The following is a 27,219-nucleotide window of genomic DNA, read 5'->3' on the forward strand; positions in this document are numbered from 1 at the left end:
TTTCCATCAAAATACCAAATATCCCTCCTCCCTAAGCCATAGCTGTGGGATGTTCCAGGGCAGTTCAGCAAGAGGAGAGACCATCTAGCATCATGGGGAATGTAGTCCAACCTGGGAGCCTTACCCGTTGAAGAGTAGTAGGTTCTGTAGTAAGGTAAAAGATTTTGGTCTCCAAAAAAAAAACATTTATGAATTAGGTCTTCAGAGTACCTAGCTTGCTCTGAAAGCAGCAGGATGAAATATGCCCCTAACCTCATACTCTGTAACACTGGTAGAAATTGCATCATTTAATAGCACTGTAAGAAAGAGTAGGTCAAATTAATCCCCAGGGCACCAATTACACTGAGGGTGGCTTTGGTTCACTGAAAGCATGAATTAGGTGTTGTGTCTCTCTGAGCTCAGGTATTCCCAGTGGCTTCAGGAATCATGTCCCATCATCACACATCTCAGTATAAAACTTCCCGATTGCTCCAAATTGGCAGTTTCTGTGGATGAGGAAACACCAACACATCTCTCTCTCTCTCTTCTCAGCAAGTACGTGCTATTGTCCAGAATTACTGGCACACAGAGACACCATGGGGATCTTCAGGTATTGAACTCCAGCTCTCCAGCACCAAAAGCCTCAGTCCCAACTCCGACCCCTTCAGCTAAAGGAGTAACCTCCTGGGTTGGAAAAAAATAGGCAATTACCTAGTCACTGAAGCCAGGGCTTCCCATGATGTCTCTGGGTTTCAAACAGGCTCCAGTAAATGCCAAAAACCTTAATTAGCACAGTGAGCAACTTTACCCCAAACAGACATGCCAAGTCACAGAGCTCCCCTTGCCCAAAGAGGGTGGAAAGATTGACACTCCTTTACTCTCACCCCTTCTTTAGCTAAGGAATAATCTCTCCAGAATGATTCTCTCACAGCAGAGTCACAAGTCACAGTTTTCTGTTCGGATTAGTGAACAGGAGTGTTTGTGTGTGTGGGGGGGCATAATTAACGTGTGTCTCATTGTATTTGCACAGCATCTGCATTTTATCAGACACCTGGAATGACCAGCTGTCAACATCTGGCTCTGTGGACTAAGCCCTTCCTTGAGCAGGTACTGATGTCCATTGAGAAACTAATCTCCATTTATCTTCACTTACTTCATTACAGAGAAGGGACAGGTTTTCCACACCATCCATATGCCCACATCTCTGTAGCAGCCTAATCTCTGTTCAGAGGTGATGGAAGAGGGAAATCACTCGGAGGTGACTGAGTTCATTCTCTCAGGACTGACAGATCGTCCGGAGCTGCAGGTTCCCCTGTTTACAGTGTTCCTACTGATTTATGGTATCACCCTGGTGGGGAATGGGGGGATGATCTTGTTAATCACAATTGATCCCCGACTCCACACCCCCATGTACTTTTTCCTCAGTAATTTGTCTGTCTGTGACCTCTGCATTTCCTCAATAATTTCCCCTAAGATGCTGCGGAATTTCTTAGCTGAGACAAAAAGCATTTCTTACACTGCCTGCACTGTGGAAATGCATCTCTCTATCATTTTTGCAGATGTTGGTTGCCTCTTGCTGGCTGTGATGGCGTATGACCGTTATGTGGCCATCTGTAACCCGCTGCTCTATACAGTCACCATGTCCCGGCAGCTTTGTAAACAGCTGGTGGCTGGGGTGTACGCTGTGGGGGTGGTGGATTCAATGATATATATGTGTTGTACATTTTGGCTGTCATTCTGCAATTCCAACATCATCAATCATTTCTTCTGTGACGTCCTCCCACTGTTGGCACTCTCCTGTTCTGACACCCGCATCAATGAGATTGTGGTGTTTGCTTTCATGAGCTGCATTACAGTGAGCAGCTTTGTGACTGTCCTCCTCTCCTATGTCTATATCCTCTCCACCATCTTTCAAATCTGCTCTGCCGAGGACAGGCGCAAAGCCTTCTCCACCTGCTCTTTCCACTTAACTGCTGTGGTCCTGTTTTTTGGCACCTTCCTCTTCATGTATTTACATCCCACCTCCAGCTATTCCACGGACAGAGACAAAGTGACCTCAGTGTTTTACAGACTGGTGATCCCTATGTTGAACCCTCTTATCTACAGCCTGAGGAACACAGAGGTGAAGGATGCCCTGAGGAAAGCAATGAATAAACTCCTAACCAATTCCTGAATCTGTTTAACTCTGTATTGGTTTAATGGTGGAGAGTGGAAACAGGTAAATTCAATTCACAGCCAATTACAAAGTAATTTTGTAGAGTCCGTGGGAGTATTTTTTCATTATTATTTCATTATTAAAATTAATTTGTTTGTATTCCAACAAGGTCTGCAGGCCCCAACTGAGATCAGTTGAGAAACCTCAGGAAGACTCACAGGTCTAGAAAGAGAGAATGATTTTATAAGCTTGTGGCTAGGAGCATCCACCGAGAGGGAGACGTTCAACTTCACATCTCAGGACATTGGGTACCAGTTGTAAAGGGGTTTCTGTGACCCAAACCATCACACAGTGTATAGAAATAAAATTGCAAAACAATGTGTGTGTGGGGGGGGGAGGGGGGGGTTGAGGGGGCAGGAGGACGACAGCACAAGGACAAAGGGAGTTCAATTGCACAAAGGTTGGTTTAGGTTGGACATTAGGAAAAACACCCCTACCGTGAGGTTGGCTAAGCACTGGGATAACTTACCCAGTAAGGTTATGTAATCTCCACCAATGGAGATTTTTAAGAGCAGGTTAGACAAGCACCTCTCAGGGACTGTCTAGTTAATATTCAGTTGTGCTATGAGTTCAGGGGACTGTACTAGATGACTTCTCAAAGTCCCTTCTAGTCCTATGATTTTATGATCTCACAAGGAGCCCTGCACTGGAGGGAGCAGGGACTCCAGCCTGAGCACTGAGCAGGGCAAAAAACATGCACCTGCCTCCACTTGACATTCAGCTCCAATGTACCGTTCACCACATGCACACACATAGTGCCCACTGCACTCCAAACACAGACCCACAAAGTACCCAGTACACACAACACACAGAGTCCCCAATGCACACAAAATGCACACAAGCACACAGAAGGCGCACTACACACACACACAGAAGGCACACTACACACACACACACACACGGCCCACTGCACACCAGACATACACACACAGGGACAAAGTGTCCACTACGCACACAGCCTGACACTGAGCTCGATCAGAATGCAGAAGAATCTCTACTGGGAATTTGGGACAGCTGCAATATTTCCAACTTGCCTGAATGAAAAGAACCGAAGGGGGTCCTGGTGCCCTGGCAGGGAGATAGGACTAGATTTCCCAACTGGTCCTTTCCATGGACAGCTTTTTTGAGGCCTGGTTTATGCTGAAAAATAAGATCAACAGATTCCATCACACAGGGTGGGGAAACTTTTCACACCCTGTGCAAGGCAGTGAGCTTGTACTGACCCTCAGTGTAATTCTTCCATTGACCGAGCTACTGCCTCTTGGAGAAGTGGATTAACTATATCGAAGGAAAAACCCTTCCATCAACGTGGAAAGCATTTACACTGTGGTGCTGTTGCAAATCACAGCTGAGTCAATGTAATGGCTTTAGTATAGACATTCCCTGAATCGATGGGGCAGTTTTCCCCCTTCCTATTAAAGAGATTTTTCTCTACTTTTCCGTCATTCTTCTCCCTCCCTTGTAAAGCTATTTCCTTCTTTCAATAGGTAAATATGTTCAGAAATTTTTACTCTCAGCTTAATTCCTTCCTTCCCCTCCCATGACTGTTATTTCAATTAGAGGCTGAAATGCTCTGAAACTGACTTGCTTGCCTATCACTTCCTTGTACCTCTTAGTTTTTCCTCCCTTCACTTACAATGAGTTGAGGATGAAAGCAGTACCTGCTCAGATCCCGAAAATCAGAACCGTAAAATCAGAGTCGAATATTTCCCTTTTTGCTCACCGCACCAATGTTGCCCTTAATACATATGGAGCTGCTTTCTTGGGTGACAGAGGTTAAATTTGGCTTTGATGACTTTGAGATTTGCTCCCTGGAGCATCTTTGCTCCCAGGACAACAGGTGTGCACAGCACATGCAATTAATGTTGTTGCCATATCCTTCCTTGTGGAAATGGAACACAGACAGTCAGAGCATCAGCTGGCCTGGATCGCTGTCTCTCCCACAAGGTCATTTTAACTTGATACAAAACTGAGGTGATTGTATTCCATTTTATTTGTTGGTCACCTCTTCAAATGTCTCTTTAAGTAATTTCTCAGGGTTGGGATATAAAGGTGTCTAGAAATGAGTGAATTTCTTCTGGATTAATAATTTATTGACAAAAACAATACTGTTTGGATAGAACTGAAACTATTCACAAATGTGTTACAAATACACCAAATAACTTTGTACCAAAACAATGTTTGTGTACAGGGGAGGGTTTTGATGCTGGTCACAACCCAGCCACTATAGGAAGTGGTGGTGGTCCTTCTCTTTGTAATTTTTAGCCCAATAGTTGGGGTGTACACATGTGAGGTGGGAGATCCGGGTTCAATTCCCCCTTCTGTTCATGGCTGGGCAAAGCTCTGTGTGACATCGAACTGCATATGCTTTATGAAAATATGCTTCTGAATAAGACATAACAAATATACTTTATGCTAAGTGCCCCTGTAACATATCATTATAAATCTTATAATCTACTAAGTGTGTTCATCTTATTTGTTTATATGGATTATTTTTATGTCTGGAGTTAGGAGAATAAGATATAAATTTGTATTACTGATTTAGACATATTAAGTGGAAGCCTTTAAAGGTCCTTCAGAATCAATTAACTTTAAATGGGTCTGTTTACCCGCAAGCCTTCCTGTGTACGTGTGGGAAAAACCAGGAAGAATGGAGATTGGGGTCTTACAGTGACATGTGACCATGTCACCAGATACTGAGCTCCATCTTGAAGCTGGTACTTTTCCTGAGGGTGGTGGAATTCCAAACAAAGGTTTCCCACCTTGTGGAAGTGCTATATAAAGTGGGGAAGCAAATGAGTGTCTTCATCTGGCTTAAGAGACAGCCTCCCCACCCCACAGAGATACACACAAGCACCTGGAAACATAAATACTGTAACCACAGGGGTGGGTGAGAACCAGCTGGACCTAGGTCAGAAAAGGCCTCTGACCTGAGAAGGATTTTACATCAAGTAATAACTGGGGTGAGAAGTTAAAATTTGTAACTGATTTCTGAGTGTATTAAGCTTAGCCTTGCACATTTTCCTTTGTGATTTACTTTGTTCTATCTGTTATGACTTAAAATCACTTAAATCCTACTTTTTATACTTAATAAAATCACTTTTGTTTATTTATAAACACAGTGTGAGTAACTGTTGCCTTGGGGGGCAAACAGCTGTGCATATCTTTCTTGAAGTGATATAGGGGGCAAACATGTATCATTTTTCCCTGTATAAGCTTTACGCAGAGTAAAATGGATTTATTTGTGGTTTAGATCCCTTTGGGAGCTGGGTGTCTGCGTGCTTTAGATAGGTATCCTGTTGAATTGCTTTCAGTCTAGATTGGTATATATCTACAGCTTTGTGGGCGTGGCATGCTTGGAGATACTTTGTTGCAGAATCTGCAGATATGCCGTAGAGATCTTCAGTCTTAACCACCAGTGACCATCAAATGAAGGGGAAAACAGACACCTCAGATTTGCATTATATTCAGAGGCCTCTCAAAGCTGAGACTCTGGCCCTCTGTGTTCCATTTCCACAAGGAAAGACACAGTAACAATATGAATAGCATATGCTGTGCACACCTGCTGTCCTGGGAGCTAAGATGCTCCAGCGAGAAAATCTCAAAGTCATCCCAGGAAGCAGATCCAGGGGTATTAAGGGTAACTTTCGTGTGGCTCGCAAACAGGGAAAGATTCAACTCTTGATTTGATATTTCTGATTTTAGGGTTCTGAGCAGGTACTGCTTCCGACCTCAACTCACTGTAAGTGAAGGGAGGAAAAACTAAGGGGTACAATGAAGTGATAGGCAAGCAAGTCAGTTTCAGAGCATTTCAGCCTCTAATTGAAATAACATTCATGGGAGGGGAAGGAAGCAATTAAGCTGAGAGTAAAAATTTCAGGACATATTTACCTATCAAAAGAAGGAAAGAGCTTTACAAGGGAGGGAGAAGAATGACAGAAAAGTAGAGAAAAATAGCTTTAATAGGAAGGGGGAAAAACCCCCAGTCAATTCAGGGAATGTCTGTACTAAAGCCATTACATTGACTCAGCTGTGATTTGCAACAGCACCACAGTGTAGATGCTTTCCATGTTGATGGAAGGGTTTTTCCTTCAATGTGATTAATCCACTTCTCTGAGAGGCAGTAGCTTGGTCAATGGAAGAATTACACTGAGGGCCATACAAGCTAACTGCCTCACACGGGAGGTGAAACGTTTCCCTGCCCTGTGTGATGGAGCTCTGTTGATCTAATTTTTAAGCATAAACCAGGCCTCAGAGAAGCTGCCAATCAAAAAGAACAGTTGGGAAATCTAGCTACAACCTACCTGAGCAAGTTATTCCACTGCTTAGCCACCCTCAATGTTGGGATGTTTTTCCCAATATCCAACCTAAACCACCCTTGTTGCAATTGAAGTCCATTGGTTCTTGTCCTATTCTTCCCCTACTCCCACATTGTTTTGCAATTTTATTCTTAAACACTGTATGGCGGGCTGTGTCTCACAAACCTCTTTGGGACTGCCACCTGATGTGCCTAGACTACCTCTGAGCCTGTTTTCCCTTCCAACTTAGGACTTCAGTACCTTACCTTGTATGAGCCAGGCACGATTGCCTGCTGCAAATAAAGATCCAAGTCTGAACCACATCCCGCACAAGCTGCAGGCTTAAGTGAAAACAGCTTAAGAAGTGCTCCTGTCTCCAGGACTCAGATGACCAGCTCCGAATGGGGTCCAAACCCCAATAAATTGGTTTAAACCTCTATTACATTTATACAAGGTATACTCATAAATTGATCGCCCTCTGTAAAACTGATAGAGAGATATGCACAGCTGTTTGACCCCCATTATTAATACATACTCTGGGTTACTTAATTAGTAAAAAGTGATTTTATTAAATACAAAAGTAGGATTTAAGTAGTTCCACATAATAACAGACAGAACAAAGTGAATTACCAAACAAAATAAAATAAAACATGTAAGTCTAAGCCCAATACAGTAAAAACTAAATGGAGGTAAATCTCACCCTCAGAGATGTTCCATTAAGCCTCTTTTACTGATTAGACTTCCTCCTAGTCTGGGTCCTGCAATCACTCACACCCCTGTAGTTATTCTCCTTTGTTCCAGTTTCTTTCAGGCATCTCTGTGGGGTGGACGGGCTATATTTTGTGCAAACTGAAGACAAAATAGAGGGTTTTCCCCATGGGCTTATATATTTTATGTTTTGTGTTTGGAAACTCCTTCTCCTCTCGGATGCAGAATCCAGCTCCAAGATGGAGTTTTGGAGTCACATGGGCAAGTCACATGTCCATGCATGACTCAGTTCCTTAGAAGAGGACAACCACATTCCCAGGAAAGCTCACATGTGGATTGGCATCTCTCAAAGATCATTGTTAGCTTAAGTGTTTCTTGAATGTGCACTTACAGAGAATAGTCTTTTCTCAAGTAGCTGACCAACTGCTTCACTGAGGCTACTTAAAATCAAGGAAGTACGTAGCCAATATTCATAACTTTGAATACAAACATGATACATGAATGCAGAGAGGATATATATATCCAGTAGAGCATAGCCTTTGAAGAGATATGTAACATGGCACATCTGGCATAAAACATATTCCAGTTACGTCATATTTACACTCATAAGCATATTTCTAAAGTGTTATGGAGTGTTATATTACGCAACGTCACACTCTGTTTCATGGATTATAACTTACAGGAAGTATATAAAACTAAAAAAAAAGGATTGTGAGGGAGCTGGCCTGCTCGGAGATATTTTGTGGAAGCATCTGCAGAGATACTGCAGAGATCTTGAGAGTTAACCACCAGTTTCGGGAATATCCTCCTTCTTGGAGCCTGCCCTGACCTTGGCATTTCAGTGAGGACTGCCCCATGCACCTTGACATCACAGGAGGCACAGAAGCCAGGAGGAAGAGTTGTAAGTTCTTAGAGGAAGTAGGGGCATTGTGTTTCCTGGGTACAAACCTGGAGTGACAGACTTGGGAGTTTCTGAATAAAGAGATTGCTGGCTGTTGGTTGTTTCTACTGGTGTTCACAGAAGGAGGACTTTGTGTCCATTCTTTGTAACCCCTTCCCCAAGGATTATACAAAAGAATATAGCTAACTTGGATCATCAATTTTGCTCCTAAAACAATCAACCCTGCAACGCCTCACAGGTGGGCACCACTTAGGAGAAGGGGGCACCAACATGCCCTAGAGCACTGATAATACCAGCCAAGCCTTGACACCGATGGGGGATAATTTCTGCTCCCATAGTGAAGAAGGGAAGAGTCATCACTGGGCCTGCCAGGGATCTCCTTGGAGGTAGGGGATGACCACAATTTCCTTGTGAATCTGCAGCCATGGATCAGTGCATGGTCCCATCCCTGTGGTAACCTCACCCTTTCATGTCAATCGAATACTACTGTCAGTCATCACTACACCTTTGGTGTTACTGGGATATTTTCTAGGTTGGTGGCTGTGACATACCAGGGTCCAACCCAGACTAATCAGCAGCTGTGTCACAGCTGCCTGCAGCCTTGCAATGCCTTCCTGAAGTGGCTTCCACCTGGGCCACTCACAAACAACCATCTAGCAGGCAAATCACACCCTGAGCGTGGGTGTGTAACTGCAGCCTGGAGAGGAATAGTTGGGTTACACTCAGGCTGTCACCACCCTTGATAATACTGCAGGGTGACCCCAACACACTCCCCAGTCTTTGATTTCCCTCCCGAAATGGATGTCATGTGCTGTTTAAATCTCTCCTGAAGAATACAAGTTACATTGTCCATTATTTCTTTATCAGCACTAATATGCATGGAACTCTCAGACATTTCTATTTAAACACACTGGATTAGATAAAAAAATTAAAACAAAGTTTATTGAATAAAAAGTTTTTCAGTGAGTGCAAATGAGAAGGCATAGAAGTCAGAGATGGTTACAAGAAAAATAAAGCTAGAATGCAACTTCTGCCTAAGTTAATAAATGATGTGAAATTCAAAATGAAAGTTTCCTCACCACATGCTCTCAGCAGTCTTACTTACCAAAAGTCTTAGGTTAGGACCCCTCCCTCAGTCCAATGGCTGCTTCCTTTCTCCCTTCAGATGCAGTGAATAAATGGGCAGAGAGAGAGGGGGCGGGGGGAGGGTGGGAGGAGGAGAGAGAGAGTCCGAGAGAGCGAGAGAGCGAAAGCGGTGCCCTTGTGATATCTGCTCCTTCTTTTTATAGTTTTACCCCCCTTTGAGAAACATTTCCACCTGTTTCCTGGAAGAGAAAAAGTCTATGTAGAAGTATGTTCCCTTCTGCTTTTTCCTCACCTTTTTGGGCTACCTTTGTTTCCCTTGCTGCTTAATGACTCTGGTTACAGTTTAGATACAATATTAAGCAGAGCACACATTTCTTTGTTTAAGAGAGACCAGTTTGCCAGCCTCAGTTTGGAACATGTATGAATAACATGATGCAGTGCAATCTTATATCTTCACATAGATTGTCCACTATTTCTTTAATAACACTAACATGCGTGCAACTTAATTTCTCAGACACTTCTATTTAAACACACTGGATTAGATAAAATAAAAAAACCCAAACTTTATTGACTACAAATGTAGATTTTAAGTGAGTGCAAATAAGGAGGCATAGAAGTCAGACATGGTTTCAAGAAAAATAAAACTAGAATGCAACTTGTGCCTAAATTAACAAATTATGTGAAATTCAAAGCAAAACTTTCCTCACAACAAGTTTTCAGCACTCTTACTGACCAAACATCTGAGGTCAGGAGCCTTCCCCCAAGTCCAATGGCTGGTTCATTTCTCCCATCAGATCCAGTGAATCAATGGGCAGAGAGAGAGAGAGAGAGAGAGTACAGTGGCTTGGGATGTCTGCCCCTTCTTTTTAGAGTCATATTCCACCTTTGAGAAACATTTCTACCTGGTCACCAGAAGACAAAATGTCTATGTAGACGGATGTTCCTTGCTGCTTTTTCCTCAGCTGTTCGTATACAAATTTAAGTAGAACACAAGTTTCTTTGTTTAAGACAGAGCAGTTTGCCAGCCTCCGTTTGGAACATGTATTAATAACATGATACTGTGTAATGTTATAACTTCACATATATTGTCAAAAATGTATTAATATTTACAATGACAGCATTACTATTCTTCGTTGACTCATAGATTTATTTAACATCTTAAAGCTGAGCTCTGTGTGCAGATAATATGCTTACAAGTGGGATAGTTTTGAGAACTGCAGAAGTCTGGAGCATGCTGTGGCCTCCCCCTGAGCTCCTCTGGTCATCATGTGGTCTCCATCAAGCAAAATGAATGAACCCACCTTTCCTACTTTGGGGAGTAACCTAGCAAGGGAAGGACATAGGATACCGTGGTGATTAGCATCCTACAAATAGCTTGATAATCTGGAGTACTCTTACACATCTTACATGTTTTGCATTCCAGCTACTGGGGCCAGGACAAGGAAGTTACTCTGGAACCAGGAATAACTGAGAAGATATCACCTACACCTGCAAACATTTAGTACATTTCACCTGTATCTAACCTTCTGTTCCTTTGATTCCAAATTTGTTGGTAAGTCTGTTTGAAAATTTTTCTTGAAAAGTTTTTTTGGTGGCAAATTGGATTTTCAATTTAACTATTTTTTCCAAGAAATTATCTTTTCCCTGGAAATTATCAGCTTTCCCTCAAACTACCAAACTCCCGTCCTCCCTAAACCATGGCTGTGGGACTCTGACGATGTTCCAGGGCAGTTCAGCAAGAGGAGAGACCATCATGCATCATGGGGAATGTAGTCCAGCCTGGGAGCCTGGCCCATGGAAGAGATTGGTGGTGTGTGGTATCTAAGGCACCCCATGGTATTTCCGAGCTGAAATGTTAAATTTTAGCAGAAAGATTTTGGTCTCCAGAAAAAAAAAAAAACTTTGTGGATCAGCTCTACAGAGTACTCGGCTTGCACTGAAAACAGCAGGATGAAATATAAACCTAACCTCATACTCTGTAACTCTGGTAGAAATTGCATCATTTAAGAACACAGTAAGAAAGAGGAGGTCGAATTAATCCCCAGGGCACAAATTACACTGAGGGTGGCTTTGGTTCATTGAATGCATTAATTAGCTCTTATGGCTTTCTGAGCTCAGTTATTCCCAGTTGCTTCAGGAATCATGTCCCACAGATCACAAATGAGAGTATAAATCTTCCCGAATGCTCCAAACTGGCAGTTTCTGTCGATGGGGAAACACCAAAACATCTCTCTTTCTCTTCTCAGCAGGTACTTGCTATTGTCCTGAATTACAGTCAAACATGCACACATGCAGACAGCATGGTGATCAGCAGGTATTAAATTCAAGACCTCCAGCACTAAGAGCCTCAGTCCCAACTCCTACCCCTTCAGCTAAAGGAGCGACATTCTCTGTTGGAAAAAAGTAAGCAATTACATAGTCACTGAAGCCAGGGCTTTCCATTATGTCTCTGGGTTTTCATACAGGCTCAAGTAAATGCCAAAAATCTTAATGAGCACAGTAAGTAAACTTTATCCCAAGCTAACATGCCAAGCCATAGCGCTCCGCTAGCCCAAAGAGGGTAGAAAGATTGAGACTCCTTGACTCTCATCCCTTCTTCCACTAACAAATAATCTCTTCAGACTGAGACGATTTTCACCCTGATTCTCTCACAACAGAGTCACAAGTCACTGTTTTCTGTTCGCATTAGTGAACAGAAGTGTTTGCATGAGGGGCATAACCTGCATGTCATTGTATTTGCACAGTATCTGCATTTTATCGAACACCTGGAATGACCAGCTGTGAACATCTGGCTCGGTGGACTAAGCCCTTTCCGGAGCACGTACTGATGTCCATTGAGAAACTGATCTCCGTTTACCTTCACTTACTTCATTACAGAGAAGAAGCAGGTTTTCCACACCATTCGCCTGCCCACATCTCTGTAGCAGCCTGAACTCTGTTAAGAGGAGATGGAAAAGGGAAATCACTCGGAGGTGACTGAGTTCATTCTCTCAGGACTGACAGATCATCCGGTGATGCAGGTTCCCCTGTTTGGGGTGTTCCTACTGATTTATGGTATTACCCTTCTAGGCAATGTGGGGATGATCATGTTAATCATGATTGACCCCTGACTCCACACCCCCATGTACTTTTTCCTCAGGAATTTGTCTGTCTGTGACCTCTGCCTTTCCTCGACAATTTCCCCTAAGATGCTGCTGAATTTCTTAGCCGAGAGGAAAAGCATTTCTTACACTGCCTGCACTGTGCAAATGTCTCTCTCTATCGCTTTTGCACATTCTGAGGGCTTATTGCTGACTGTGATGGCGTATGACCGTTATGTGGCCATCTGAAATCCACTGCTCTATACGGTCACCATGTCCGGGCAACTTTGTAAACAGCTGTGGTGGTACACTGTGGGGGTTTTGGATTCAGTGGTATACACGTGTTGTACATTTTGGCTGTCATTCTGCAGCTCCAACATCATCAATCATTTCTTCTGTGAGATCCCCCCGCTGCTGGTGCTCTCCTGTTCTGACACCCGCATCAATGAGATTATATTTGCTTTCACATTGTGCATTGCAGTGAGCATCTTTGTGACCATCCTCCTCTCCTATGTCTATATCATCTCCACCATCTTTAAGATCCTCTCTGCCGAGGGCCGGTGCAAACTCTTCTCCACCTCCTCTTTCACTTGACTGCGGTGGTCCTGTATTTTGGCACTGTCTTCTTTAAGTATTTATGTCCCACCTCCAGCTATTCCATGGACACAGAAAGTGGCCTCAGTGTTTTACATGCTGGTGGTCCCCATGTTGAACCCCCTCATCTACAGCCTGAGGAACACGGAGGTGAAGGACGCCCTGAGGAAAGCAATGAATAAATTCCTAACCAATTATTGAATCTGTTTAACTCTGTACTGCTTTAGAGATGGGGAGTGGAAACAAGTGAATTCAATTTACAATTGTAATGTAATTTTGCAGAGCCATATTGTTATTATTATTAATTGGTTTGTATTCCAACGGGGCCTGCAGGCCCCAACTAAAAACAGGACTTTATTTGCCTATTACTCCATCAAAATTCCAGGAGGCACCTGTTTCAGATGTGTGAATATTTGCATTGTGCTTCAAAAGCATCGAGGTATTTGTATTGGGGAAGAAGAGGGAGGCGTCTAATCTATCTCCTTCTGCTTTGTAGTGGCTTTGGTTTTGTTTTGCAGTTGCAAGTATGAAGTGTATGGTTTCCATGGCTGAACGAAAGGGAGTTTTGCACCCCCTCCTGATATTCTGCAGCCCTTTATTTCCTCTGTGGGGTTGTTGTAGAGATTGTCGCCTGGTTTGTATCCATGCATGTGGAGGAGAAAGGTGATTTCCATCAAAATGGTCTTTATTTTAAGTTAAGGGAGCAAACAAATAAGTACAAGGGTAACATATCCGAAAGAAGAAAAGGAGTCCTTGTGGCACCTTAGAGACTAACCAATTTATTTGAGTACTTGTGGCACCTTAGTCTCTAAGGTGCCAGAAGGACTCCTTTTCTTTTTGCGAATACAGACTAACACGGCTGCTACTTTGAAACATATCTGAAAGAGAACATGGTGTGTGTACGTCCACTGTGAGAATCTGCACTGAACTGCATACAAAATAATATGGAAAGGGTGAGTTTTCTCGAGCACATAAATTAAACAGAAAGAAAAAGTCATATCAGACACTAAATGTTTATACCACATCAGCTGGTTAGCTATGAGGTCTTACTCTTAGTTCTGCGGGTAAATCCTATGGACTCTGAAGAATAGGGATTCTGGGAATTGTACAGCTCAGGTTACAGAGAGTGAGAAATGGAAAGAGCTGGGCCAATAGCAGATTTTTTAGTTCATGGGGTGTTACAAAAAATGGAAAAACAAATTCATTTCAACCTGAACCAAATCTAAAAATTCCTTAAATATTTGGCAAATTGAAAACATTGACAGAAATGTCCTGTGGGGGTCGAAGGAACTATTTATATGACCAGAAATGGAACATTTCCTTTCCTTCCTGGATACTTTTTGATGTAAATGCAAAGACATTGTAGGGCCACACTGACAAAAGGGATGGGAATGGAAGAGACGGTAATGGTGCTGCTTCCCTTGTAGACTTTAAATGAGTGATTAGATCACTCCTGTGGGAAGTGGGAGATCCCGGTCAATCCCCCATTTGTCTGATGGGGAGAAGCAATTTGAAAGTGGGTCTCCCAAATTGCCGGACAGTATCCTGGTGACTGGGCTATGTTCTGTCCTGCATCATTCTCAGGACTGGTCTACACTACTGGTGTAAATTGATCTAAGTTACGCTACTTCAAGTTGACTAAGTTAGTCTGACTTAAAGTGGTGTCCACACCATGCTATGTCAACTGGAGAGTTACGTAACTGAAGTAGTGGAACACAGATCATCCAACAGGGTAGTGTAGATCAGCCCTCCCACTGACTTAGCATGTCTTCCCCAGACCTGCTCAATCAACACTATTCATCTATCGCAGTAATACTGATTGAGCCAGTTGTGTAGATATGGACTCAGTCTCTTCTGTTGAAGCTGTTGCATTGTGGATAAAACACGGGAAGAATCACAGGGCCAGAAAGAGAGAATAACTCTATAGACAAGTGGTTCGGGGCACTGACATGCTCAACTTCATGTCTCTGTTCCAAAGGTTTTTAAATTAGTTTTCCATCATAGAACAACTTAGAAAGGAGAGATTGAGAGCAACCCATACTGGAATAGCACATCACGTAAGGGCTGGGATGCCTTCTGGAAATACAAGAAACTCAAGTGCACATCTTTGCCCAGCACTGGACAGAAGGGGGAATTGAACCTGGATCTCCCACCTCACATGTGAACACCCTACCTTTTGAGCTAAAAATTACAAAGAGAGAGAGCATCACCACCTCCTACCGGTGGCCACTCTGCGACCAGCACCTAAATCCTCCTCCCCCACTCACTCTTTTTTGGGGACAAGGTTATTTAGAGACTTTGTAACACATTTGTGAATAGTTTCAGGTTAACCCCAATGGCATTGTTTTTTACAATAAATTATTCATAAATTTAATAGTGAAAAGTGCAGGGACTAATAACAAGAATTTTTGTTATAAACTGGGTATGCATCATTAGGAAGTAACAGAGGAGGACAAGGATCTCATAGTATTGGTTGATCACAGGATGACTATGAGCCACCAATGTGATATGGCCATGAAAAAAAAGCTAATGGGGTCTTGGGATGCAACAGGTGAGGTATTTCCAGTAAAGGTAAGGAGGTGTTAGTACCGTTATAGAAGATACTGGTGAGACCTCACCTGCAATACTATGTGCAGTTCTGGTCTCCTATGTTTAAGAAAGATTAATTCAAACTGGAACAGGAACAGAGAAGGGCTACTAGGATGATCCAAGGAATGGAAAACCAGTCTTATTAAAGGAGACTCAGGGAGCTTGGCTTGTTTAGCCTAAACAAAAGAAGGCTGAGGGGAGATATGATTGCTTTCTATAAATATATCAGAGGGATATATACCGCGGAGGGAGAAGAATTATTTAAGCTCACTACCAATGTGGACACAAGAACAAATAGATAAAAACTGGCCAGCAGGAAGTTTAGACTTGAAATTAGACAAAGGTTTCTAACCATCAAAGGAGTGAAGTTCTGGAATAGCCTTCTAAGGGAAGCAGTGGGAGCAAAAGACATATCTGGCTTCAAGACTAAACTTGCTAAAGTTTATGCAAGGGATGATATGATGGGATAGCCTAATTTTGTCAATTAATTGATCTTCAACTATTAGCGGTAGAAATGCTCAATGGCTGTGTTGGGATGTTAGATGGGGTGGGATCTGAATTACTACAGAGAATTCTTTCCAGGGTGCCCCTCTGGTGAGTCTTGCCCACATGCTCAGAGTTCAGCTGATTACCATATTTGGGGTCAGGAAGGAATTTTCCTCCAGGGCAGATTGACAAAGGCCCTGAGGGTTTTTCACTTTCCTCTGCAGCATGCAGGAAGCACTTGCTGGAGGATTCTCTTCACCTCGAAGTCTTTCAACCATGATTTGAGGACTTCAATAGCTCAAACATAGGTTAGAGGTTTGTTACAGGAGTGGGTGGGTGAGATTCTGTGACCTGCGTTGTGCAGGATGTAAGACGAGACGATCATAATGACCCTTTCTGACCTTAAAGTCTGTGATTCTATGATCAGTCTGGAAGAAATTCACTCATTTCTAGACACTTCCATGTCCCAACGCTGTAAAATTACTTAAAGAGACTTTTGGAGAGGTGACCAACACATTACGTGGAATACAGTTACCTCAGTTTCGTGTCATGTTCAAAAGCCCTCACGGGAGAGAGAGTGATCCAGACCAGCTGACGCTCTGGCCCTCTGTGTTCCATTTCACAAGGAAGGCAACACCATTAATTGCATGTGCTGTGCACACCTGTCGTCCTGGGAGCAAAGATGCTCCAGGGAACAAATGTCAATGTCATCCCAGAAAGCAGCTGCAGAGGTATTAATGGTAATGTTTGTATGGATAGCAAACAGGGAAAAGTTCAACTCTTCAACTGATTTTTACGGATCTGAGAAGGTATAGCTTCGCCCCAAACTCATCGTAAGTGAAAGGAGGAAAACCTAAGAGATACCACCGAGACATGGGCAAATAAGTCAGTTTTAAGGCATTTTGGTCTTTAATTGAAATGATATTCTTGGGAGGGGAAGGAAGGAATTATCCTGAGAGGAGAAATTTCAACTTTTCTGAACATATTTACCTATCAAAAGAAGGAAAGAACTTTATCAAAGGAGGGAGAAGAATAATGGAAAAGGAGAGAAAAATCGCTTTAATAGGGAGGGAGTAAAATCACCCATTGATTCAGGGAATGTCCATACTAAAGCCATTACATTGACTCAGCTATGATATGCAGCAGCGCCATAGTGTAGATGCTTTCCACATTGATGGAAGGGTTTTCCTTCAATGTAGTTAATCTATGTCTCCGAGAGGAAGTAGCTTGGTCAATGAAAGAATTACACTGAGGGTCTGTGCAAGCTAACTGCCTCTCACAGGGTGTGAAAAATTTCCCCGCCCTGTGGATGGAGCTCTGTTGATCTAATTTTTAAGCATAAACCAGGCCTCAGAAAAGCTGCCGATGGAAAAGACCAGTTGGGAAATCTAGTCCTATCTCCCTGCCAGGGCAGCAGAATCCCCTTTGGTTCTTTTTGTTCAAGCTATTTGGAAATATTCGAGCTGTCCCAGTTTACCAGTAGAGATTATTCTGCATTCTGACAGAGCTCAGTGTAGGGCTGTGTTTGTGTAGTGGGCACTGTGTGTGTGTGCATGAAGTGGGCATTTTGTGTATTTATGTTTGGTGAGCAGTGGACACTATGTGTTTGTGTGTGTGTTTGGTGTGCATTGGGCACAATGTGTGTGCATGTGGTGGGGGGCACAGTGGGGCTGAATATCAAGTGGAGGCAGGTGTGTGTCCCTTGGCCTGCCAGTGCTCAGGCTAATGTCTGCCCTCCTCCCAGTGCAGGGCTCTTTGTGAGATCATAGAATAATAGGCCTGGAAGGGACCTTGAGAGGTCATCTATTCCAGTCCCCTGCACTCATGGCAGTTCTAAGTATTATCTAGACAATCCCTGACAGCTGTTTGTCTAAAATGCTCTTAAAAGTCTCCAGTGGTGGAGATTCCACAACCTTCCTGGGAAAGTTATTCCAGTACTTAGCCACCCTCACTGCTGGGTTTCCTTTCCTACTGTCCACCCTAAACCGCACTTTCTGCAATTGAAGTCCATCGGTTCTTTTCCTATCCTTCCCATCCTCCCCCATTGTTTTGCAATTTAATTCCTAAACTCTGTGTGATGGGCTGGGTCACAGAAAACCCTTTGTGACTGCCTCTGGGTGTGCCTAGACTACCCGTGAGCCTGTTTTCCCTGCCAGCTTGGGACTTAAGTACCTTATCTTGTTTGAGACACACACACTTTCCTGCTGCAAACACAGAGCCAAGTCTGAACCACGTCCCCCACTAGCCGCAGGCTTCACTGAAAACAACTTAAGAAGTGTTCCTGTCTCTAACACTGAGATGCCCAGCTCCCATGCCACATTCCCAGGAAAGCTCAGTTGCGGATTGGCGTCTTTCAAAGTTCATTGTTAGCTTAAGTGTTTCTTGAATGGGCACTTACAGAGAATAGACTTTTCTCAAGAAGCTGACCAACTGCTTCACTGAGGCTACTTAAAATCAAATAAGTACATAGCCAATATTCATAACTTCTAATACAAAATTGATACATGCAAGGAAATAGGATGAAGATATCCAATAGATGATAGCCTTTGCAGAGCTATGTTACATGGCCTATCTAGCAGAAACCACAGTCCAGTTATGTCATATTTAAACTCATAAGCATATTTCTGTAAAGGATTATGGGGTGCAATGTCACACTCTGTTTCACGGACTATAACGTATGGGAAATAAAGAAAACTAACAAAAGAATTGGGAGGGTGCTGGCCTGTTCGGAGATATTTTGTAGCAGCATCTGCAGAGATGCTGCAGAGAGCTTGAGTGTTAACCACCAGTTTGGGGAATATCCTCCTTTTTGTAGCCTGCCCTGATGTTGGCATTTTCAATGAGGACTGTCCCAGGCACCTCCGGGTCACAGGAGGCAGAGAAGCCAGGAGGAGGAGTTATGAGTTCCTAGAGGAAGTAGGGGCATAGTGTTTCCTGGGCACAGACCTGGAGTGACAGACTTGGGAGTTTCTAAATACAGAGATTATTGGCTGTTGGTTGTTTCTAGTGGTGTTCAGGGAAGCAGGACGTTGTGTACATTCTTTTTAACCCATCGCCCACGGATTATACCAAAGAATATAGTTGACTTGTATCATCAATCTTTCCTCCAAATACAATCAACCCTGTAATGTCTCACAGGTTGGCACCACTTAGGAGAAGGGGGCACCAACATGCCCTGGAACCCTGATAATACCAGCCAAGCCTTGAGAACCGTGGGGGATAATTTCTGCTCCCATATTGAAGAAGGGAAGAGTCATCACTGGGCCTGCCAGGGATCTCCTTGGGGGTAGGTCATGACCACAATGGCTTTGTGCATCTGCAGCCATGGATCAGTGCATGGGCCCATCCCTGTGGTGACTTCACCCTTTCATGTCAGTCAAACACTCGTGTCAGTCAGCACCACACCTTTGGTGTTACTGGGATATTTTCTAGGTTGGTGGCTGTGACATACCCGGGTCCAACTCAGACTAATTCGCAGCTGTGTCACACCCTCCTACAACCTTGCAAACCTTTCATAAAGTGGTTTCCACCTGGCCACTCACAAAAAACTGTCTCGCATGCAAATCACACCCTGAGCATGTGTGTGTAACTGCAGCCTGCACAGGAATAGTTGGGTGACACTCAGGCTCTCACCACCCTGGGTTATACTGCAGGGTGACCCCAACACACTCCCCAGTCTTCGATTTCCCTCCCGAAATGTATGTCCTGTGCTGCCCAGTCCTCTCCTGGACAATACAAGCTACATTGTCCATTATTTCTTTAATAACACTAACTTATGTGGAACTTAGTTTCTCAGACACTTCTATTTAAAAACACTGGATTAGATAAAATAAAAAAAAATATTGATGACAAAGATAGATTTTAAGTGATTGCAAATAAGGAGGCATAGAAATCAGACATAGTTTCAAGAAAAATAAAGCTAGAATGCAACTTGTGCCTAAATTAACAAATGATGTGAAATTCAAAGCAAAACTTTCCTCACCACATGCTTTCAGCAGTCTTACTGAGCAAACATCTGAGGTCAGGACCCTTCCCCCAGTCCAATGGCTGCTTCCTTTATCCCATCAGATCCAATGAATCAATGGGCAGAGAGAGAGAGAGAGAGAGAGAGAGAGAGAGAGAGATTGGTGCCTTGCGATGTCTGCCCCCTCTTTTTATAGTCCTATCCTCACTTTGAGAAATATTTCCACATGGTTAAGACAAGACAAAATGTCTTTGTAGAAGGATGTTCCCTGCTACTTTTTCCTTACCTTTCTTGGGCTTCCTTTGTCTCCCTTCCTCCTTGATTACTCTGATTTCTGTTTAGATACAAAATTAATCAGAGCACACATTTCTTTGTTCAAGAGGGACCAGTTTGCCAGCCTCAGTTTGGAACATGTATGAATAACATCATACAGTGTCATCTTATAACTTCACATACATTATAAAAAGTATTATTAATATTTGCGATGAGCATATGGCTATTTCTAGTTGACTTGCAGAATTATTTAGCATCTTAGAGCTGAGCTCTGTGTTCAAATAATATGCATACAAGTGAGATAGTTTTGTGACATTTTTATGAACTGCACAAGTCCATAGCATGCTGTGGCCTCCCCCTGAACTCCTCTGGTCATCATATGGTCTCCATCAAGCAAAATGAGTGAACCTATGTTTCCTACTTTGGGGAGTAACCGAGCAAGGGAAGGACATAGTACAGCATGCCAATCACCATGGTATCAATAGCTAGATAATCTGGAGTACTGTTACATGTCTTATAGGTTTTACATTCCACCTACTGAGGCCAGGAAAATAAGGTGATTCTGGAACCAGGAATAACTGAGATGATATCAGCTACACCCGGAAACAATTAGTATGTTTCACCTGTGTCAAGTTTCCTTCCTCACTCTGAACTCTAGGGTACAGATGTGGGGACCTGCATGAAAACCTTCTCAGCTTACATTTACAAGCTTAGGTTAAAGCTTCCCCAAGGTACAAACTATTTTACCCTTGGACTTCCACTGCCACCACCAAACTTTATCTGGGTTCCTGAGAAAACGTAGTTTGGACACATCTTTCACCCCAAAATCCTCCCAAACCTTGCACCCCACTTCCTGGGGAAGGTTTGGTAAAAATCCTCACCAATTTGCATAGGTGACCACAGACCCAAACCCTTGGATCTTTGAACAATGAAAAAGCATTCAGTTTCCTTACAAGAAGACTTTTAATAGAAGTAAAAAAGAATCACCTCTGTAAAATCAGGATGGTGAATACCTTATAGGGTAATTAGATTCAAAACATAGAGAATCCCTCTAGGCAAAACCTTAAGTTACAAAAAAGACACACAGACAGGAATATTCATTCTATTCAGCACAGCTATTTTCTCAGCCATTTAAAGGAATCATAATCTAACACATACCGAGCTAGATTACTTACTAAATTCTAAGACTCCATTCCTGTTCTGTCACCAGCAAAAGCATCATACAGACAGCCCCAGACCCTTCTCCCTCCTCCCAGCTTTTGAAAGTATCTTGTCTCCTCATTGGTCCCTTTGGTCAGGTGCCAGTGAGGTTACCTTTAGCTTCTTAACCCTTTACAGGTGAGAGGATTTTTCCTCCGGCCAGGAGGGATTTTAAAGGAGTTTACCCTTCCCTTTATATTTATGACAACCTGTACCTAACTTCTGGTTCTTTTATTCCCAATTTGTTGCTAAGGCTGGTTGATCATTTTTCTTGAGAAGTTTTTTTTATAGGAAATTGGATTTTCCATTTAACTATTTTTTTCCAAGAAATTATCTTTTCCCTGGAAATTATAAGCTTTCCATCAAAATACCAAAAATCCCTCCTCCCAAAACCATGGCTGTGAGACTCTGATGATGTTCCAGGGCAGTTCAGCAAGAGGAGAAACCATCATGCATCATGGGGGATATAGTCTAGCCTGCGAATCTGGTCCATGGAAGAGATTGGTGGTGTGTGGTATCTGAGGAACCCCCATGGTACTTTTGAGTCAAACTATTAAGTTTTTAGCTAAAAGATTTTGGTCTCCACAAAGAAATCCCCATTGTGGATCAGCTCTACACAGTACTTCGTTTTCACTGAAAGCAGCTGGATGAAATATACCAATAACGTCATACTCTGTAACTCTGGTAGAAATTGCACCATTTAATAATACAGTAGGAAAGAGTGGGACAAATTAATCCCCAGAGCACCAATTAACCGAGGGTAGCTTTGGTTCACTGAATGCATTGATTAAGTGTTGTGCCTCTCTGAGCTCAGGTATTCCCAGTTGCTTCAGGAATCATGTCCCATCAATCACACATCTCAGTATAAAATTTCCCAAATGCTCCTAATTGGCAGTTTCTTTTGATGAGAAAACACCCATGCATCTCTCTCTCTCTTCTCAGCAGGTACGTGCTATTGTCTGGAAGTAGAGTCTCTCACACACACAGAGAGACACCATGGGGATCAGCAGGTATTGAATTCCAGACCTCCAGCACTAAAAGCCTCAGCCCCATCTCCGACCCCTTCAGAAAAAGGAGCGACCTGCTGGGTTGGAAAAAATAGGCAATTTACCTAGTAACTGAAGCCAGGGCTTCCCATTATATCTCTGGGTTTTCATACAGGCTCAAGTATATGCCAAAAAGCTTAATTAGCACAGTGAGGAACTTTACCACAGAGTGTGGAAAGATTGACATTCCTTTACTCTCACCCCTTCTTTAGCTGAGGAATAATATCTTCAGACTGATTCTCTCACAGCAGAGTCACAAGTCACTGTTTTCTGTTCAGATTAGTGAACAGGAGTGTTTGTGTGGGGGGGGGGCATGATTAACCTGCATGTCATTGTATTTGCACAGCATGTGCTTTTTATCGAACACCTGGAATGACCCTCTGCGAACATGTGGCTCTGTGGATTAAGCCCGTCCTGGAACGGGTACTGATGTCCATGAGGAAACTGATCTCCATTTCTGTAGCTGCCTGATCTCTGTTCAGAGGAGATGGAAAAGGGAAATCTCTCGGAGGTGACTGAGTTCATTCTCTCAGGACTGACAGATCGTCCGGAGCTGCAGGTCCCGGTGTTTGTGGTGTTCCAACTGATTTATGGTATCACCCTGGTGGGGAATGGGGGGATGATCTTGTTAATCACAATTGATCCCCGATTCCACACCCCCATGTACTTTTTCCTCAGTAATTTGTCTTTCTGTGACCTCTGCCTTTCCTCAATAATTTCCCCTAAGATGCTGCGGAATTTCTTTGCTGAGTGGAGAAGCATTTCTTATACTGCCTGTACTGTGCAAATGCATCTCTCTATCATTTTTGGAGATGTTGAGTGCCTCTTGCTGGCTGTGATGGCGTATGACCGTTATGTGGCCATCTGTAACCCGCTGCTCTATACGGTCACCATGTCCAGGCAGCTTTGTAAACATCTGGTGGCTGGGGTGTACGCTGTGGGGGTGGTGGATTCAATGATATACATGTGTTTTACATTTCAGGTGTCATTTTGCAGCTCCAACATCATCAATCATTTCTTCTGTAACGTCCTCCCACTGTTGGCGCTCTCCTGTTCTCAAAACCGCATCAATGAGATTGTGATGTTTGCTTTCATGAGCTGCATTACAGTGAGCAGCTTTCTGACTGTCCTCCTCTCCTATGTCTATATCATCTCCACCATCCTGCAGATGCGCTCTGCTGAGGGTCGGCGCAAAGCCTTCTCCACTTGCACTTTCCACTTAACGGCTGTGCTCCTGTCTTTTGGCACCCTCTTCTTCATGTACTTACATCCCACCTCCAGCTATTCCATGGACAGAGACAAAGTGACCTCAGTGTTTTACACGCTGGTGATCCCTATGTTGAACCCCCTCATCTACAGCCTGAGGAACACAGAGGTGAAGGACGCCCTGAGGAAAGCAATGAATAAACTCCTAACCATTTTTTGAATCTGTTTAACTCTGTATTGGTTTAGTGGTGGGGAGTGAAAACAGGTGAATTCAATTCCCAGCCCATTACAAAGTAATTTTGCAGAGCCCCTGGGAGCATTGTTCTTTATTGTATTGTTATTATTATTAATTTTTTTGTATTCCAACAAGGTCTGCAGGCCCCAGCAGAGATCAGTGGACAAAACATGGGAAGCATCACAGGGGCAGAGAGAGAGAGAGAATGATTTTATAAGCTGGTGGCTAAGGGGCATCCACCCAGGGGGTGAAATGTTCAACTTCACATCTCAGGACTTGGGGTGGCAGTTCCAAAGGGGTTTCTGTGACCCAACCCGTTACACAGAGTTTTAGGAATACAATTAGGAATAAAATTGCAAAAGAATATGTGTGGGTGTGGGTGTGGGTGTGGGTGTGGGTGTGGGTGGAGGGCGGGGGAGGATAGCACAAACACCCATGCACTTCAATTTCATCAAGGGTGGTTTAGGTTGGACATTAAGAAAAATATCCCAACAGTGAGGGTGGCTGTGCACTGGAATAATTTTCCTAGGAAGTTTGTGGAATCTCCACCATTAGAGATTTTTAGAAAAACACCTGTCAGGGATGGTCTAGATAATACTCAGTTTTGCTGTGAGTGCAGGGGAGTGGAATAGATGACCTCTCGAGGTCCCTTCGAGTCCAATGATTCTGTCATTGCAACAGGAAGCCCTGCACTGGGAGGAGGGGGGACGCCAGCCTGAGCACTGGGCAGGGCAAGGGACACACACCCACCAACACTTGATATTCAGCTCCACTGTACCCCGCAACACATGCACACACAGAGTGCCTAATGCACACCAAATGCACACACACAGAGAAGGCGCAGTACACACTCACACAATGCCCACTACACACAACACACACAATGCCAACTGCACAGCAAACACACACACACACACAGCCTGACACTGAGCTCAATCAGAATGCAGAATAATCTCTACTGGGAAGCTGGGACAGCTGGAATATTTCCAACTAGCCAGAACAAAAAGAAGCGAAGGGGATTAGTCTGCAGAAGAGAAGAATGAGGGGGGATTTGATAACTGCTTTCAACTACCTGAGAGGTGGTTCCAGAGAGGATGGTTCTAGACTATTCTCAGTGGTGGAAGAGGACAGGACAAGGAGTAATGGTCTCAAGTTGCAGTGGGGGAGGTTTAGGTTGGATATTAGGAAAAACTTTTTCACTAAGAGGGTGGTGAAACACTGGAATGCGTTGCCTAGCTGGAGGTGGTGGAATCTCCTTCCTTAGAAGTTTTTAAGGTCAGGCTTGACAAAGCCTTGGCTGGGATGATTTAATTGGGGATGGGTCCTGCTTTTGAGCAGGGGGTTGGACTAGATGACCTCCTGAGTTCCCTTCCAACCCTGATATTCTATGATTCTATGATTCTGCTGCCCTGGCAGGGAGAGAGGACTAGATTTCCCAACTGGTCTTTTCCATCGACAGCATTTCTGAGGCCTGGTTTAGGTTTAAAAAATAGATCAATGGAGGTCTGTCGCACAGGGCGGGGAAATTTTTCACACCCTGTGCAAGGCAGTTAGCTTGTGCTGATGTTCAGTATAATTATTCCATTGACCTAGCTATTGCCTCTAGGGGACGTGGATGAACTACATGGAAGGAAAAACCCTTCCATCGATGTGGAAAACAGCTATACTATGGAGCTGCTGCACACCATAGCTGAGTCAATGTTACGGCCTTATTATAGACATTCCCTGACTCAATGGGGGGTTTCCCCCTTCCCATTAAAGCTATTTTTCTCTCCTTTTCCATCATTCTTCTCCCTCCCTTGTAAAGCTCTTTCTTTTTTTGATAGGTAAATATGTTCAGAAAAGTTGAAATTTCTCCTCTCAGAATAATTCCTTCCTTCCCCTCCCATGAATGTCATTTCAATTAAAGGCTGAAATGCTCTGAAACTGACTTGTCTGCCTATGACTTGGTGGTACCTCTTTGTTTTTCCTCCCTTCACTTACAATGAGTTAAAAGGGACAGAAGCAGTACCTGCTCAGACCCCTAAAATCAGACACAGAATCGAATCTTTCCCTGTTTGCTAACCACACCGACGTTACCCTTAATACATCTGGAGCTGTTTCCTTGGTCAGAAGAGGTTAAACTTGATTTTTATGACTTTGGGATTTGCTCCCTGGAGCATCTTTGCTCCCAGGACAACAGGTGTGCACAGCACATGCAATTAATGTTGTTGCCATGTCTTTTCTTGTGGAAATGGAATACAGATGGACAGAGAATCAGCTGGCCTGGATTGCTTTCTCTCCCGTGAGGTCATTTAACATGATACAAAACTGAGGTGACTGTATTCCAGTTTATTTGTTGGTCACCTCTCCAAATCTCTCTTTAAGTAATTTCCCAGCATTGGGACACAAAGGTGTCTAGAAATGAGTGAATTTCTTCTGGTCTAATAATCTATTGTCAAAAACAATATGGTTTGGATTGACCTGAAACTATTCACAAATGTGTTACAAATACTCTGAATAGCTTTGTCCCAAAACAATGTGTGTGCGGCGGGAGGATTTAGATGCCGGTCACAAAGCAGCCACTGTAGGAGGTGGTGGTGGTATTTCATTTGGAATTTTTAGCCCAATAGTTGGGGTTTTCACCTGTGAGGTGGGAGATACAGGTTCAATTCCCCCTTCTACCCAGTGCTTGAGAAAGCTATGTGTGACATTGGACTCCATATGCTTTCTGAAAATATGCTTCTGAATACGACATAACTGGAATATGCTTTATGATAAGTGCCCCTTGTATCATATCGTTATAATCTACTAAGTGTGTTCATGCTGTTTGTTTACATGGATGATTTACATGTCTGGAATTAGAAGAATAGGATATTAACTTGTGCTACTGATTTAGACATATTAAGTGGAGGCCATTAAAGGTGCTTCAGAATCAATGAACTGTGAATGGCTCTGTTTAGCTGCAAGCCTTCCTGTGTACCTGTGGGAGAAACCAGGAAGAATTAAATTTGGGTCTTACAGTGACATGTGACCATGTCACCAGATACTGAGCTCCATCTTGAAGCTGGTACTTTTCCTGAGGGGGGTGGCATTCGAAGCAAAGTTTTCCCGCCTTGGGGAAGTTCTAGAAAGCGGGGAAGCAAACAGTGAGTGTCTTCAGCTAGTTTAAGAGATGGCCTCACCACCCCACAGAGATACCTGCAGGAACCTAGAAACATTAGGAATGTAACCACAGTGGGTGAGAACAGACCGGACCCAGGTCAGAAAAGGCATCTGACCTGAAAAGGATTTTACCTGAAATAACAACTGTGGTGAGAAGTTACCATTTGTAACTGATTTCTGAGTGTATTAAGCTTCACCTTGCGCGTTTTACTTTG

General features: G+C 43.4%; 2 protein-coding genes and 1 pseudogene across 2 annotated transcripts; all 3 read left to right on the plus strand.

Annotated features, from left to right (window-relative positions):
• Positions 1 to 1,213: 1,213 nt before the first annotated feature.
• On the plus strand, positions 1,214 to 2,152 carry LOC140913764 (olfactory receptor 5W2-like). The gene has a single exon (XM_073350563.1). The coding sequence runs from the start codon at positions 1,214 to 1,216 to the stop codon at positions 2,150 to 2,152; it is 939 nt and encodes a 312-aa protein (XP_073206664.1).
• Positions 2,153 to 12,135: 9,983 nt separating this feature from the next.
• LOC140912762 (olfactory receptor 5AR1-like) lies at positions 12,136 to 13,062 on the plus strand (annotated as a pseudogene).
• A 9,844-nt stretch (positions 13,063 to 22,906) lies between these two features.
• Positions 22,907 to 23,845, plus strand: LOC140913765 (olfactory receptor 8U9-like). Its single transcript, XM_073350564.1, has one exon. It carries the CDS (start codon positions 22,907 to 22,909, stop codon positions 23,843 to 23,845), a length of 939 nt encoding a protein of 312 aa, XP_073206665.1.
• Positions 23,846 to 27,219: the final 3,374 nt, after the last annotated feature.

Source organism: Lepidochelys kempii, chromosome 6 (assembly GCF_965140265.1).
Source record: "Lepidochelys kempii isolate rLepKem1 chromosome 6, rLepKem1.hap2, whole genome shotgun sequence".
NCBI classification, from domain to species: domain Eukaryota; kingdom Metazoa; phylum Chordata; order Testudines; family Cheloniidae; genus Lepidochelys; species Lepidochelys kempii.

What these genes read in the sequence shown, in the direction of transcription:
- LOC140913765 (XM_073350564.1), top strand. Translation starts at nt 22,907, where the DNA reads ATGGAAAAGGGAAATCTCTCGGAGGTGACTGAGTTCATTCTCTCAGGA.
- LOC140913764 (XM_073350563.1), top strand. Translation starts at nt 1,214, where the DNA reads ATGGAAGAGGGAAATCACTCGGAGGTGACTGAGTTCATTCTCTCAGGA.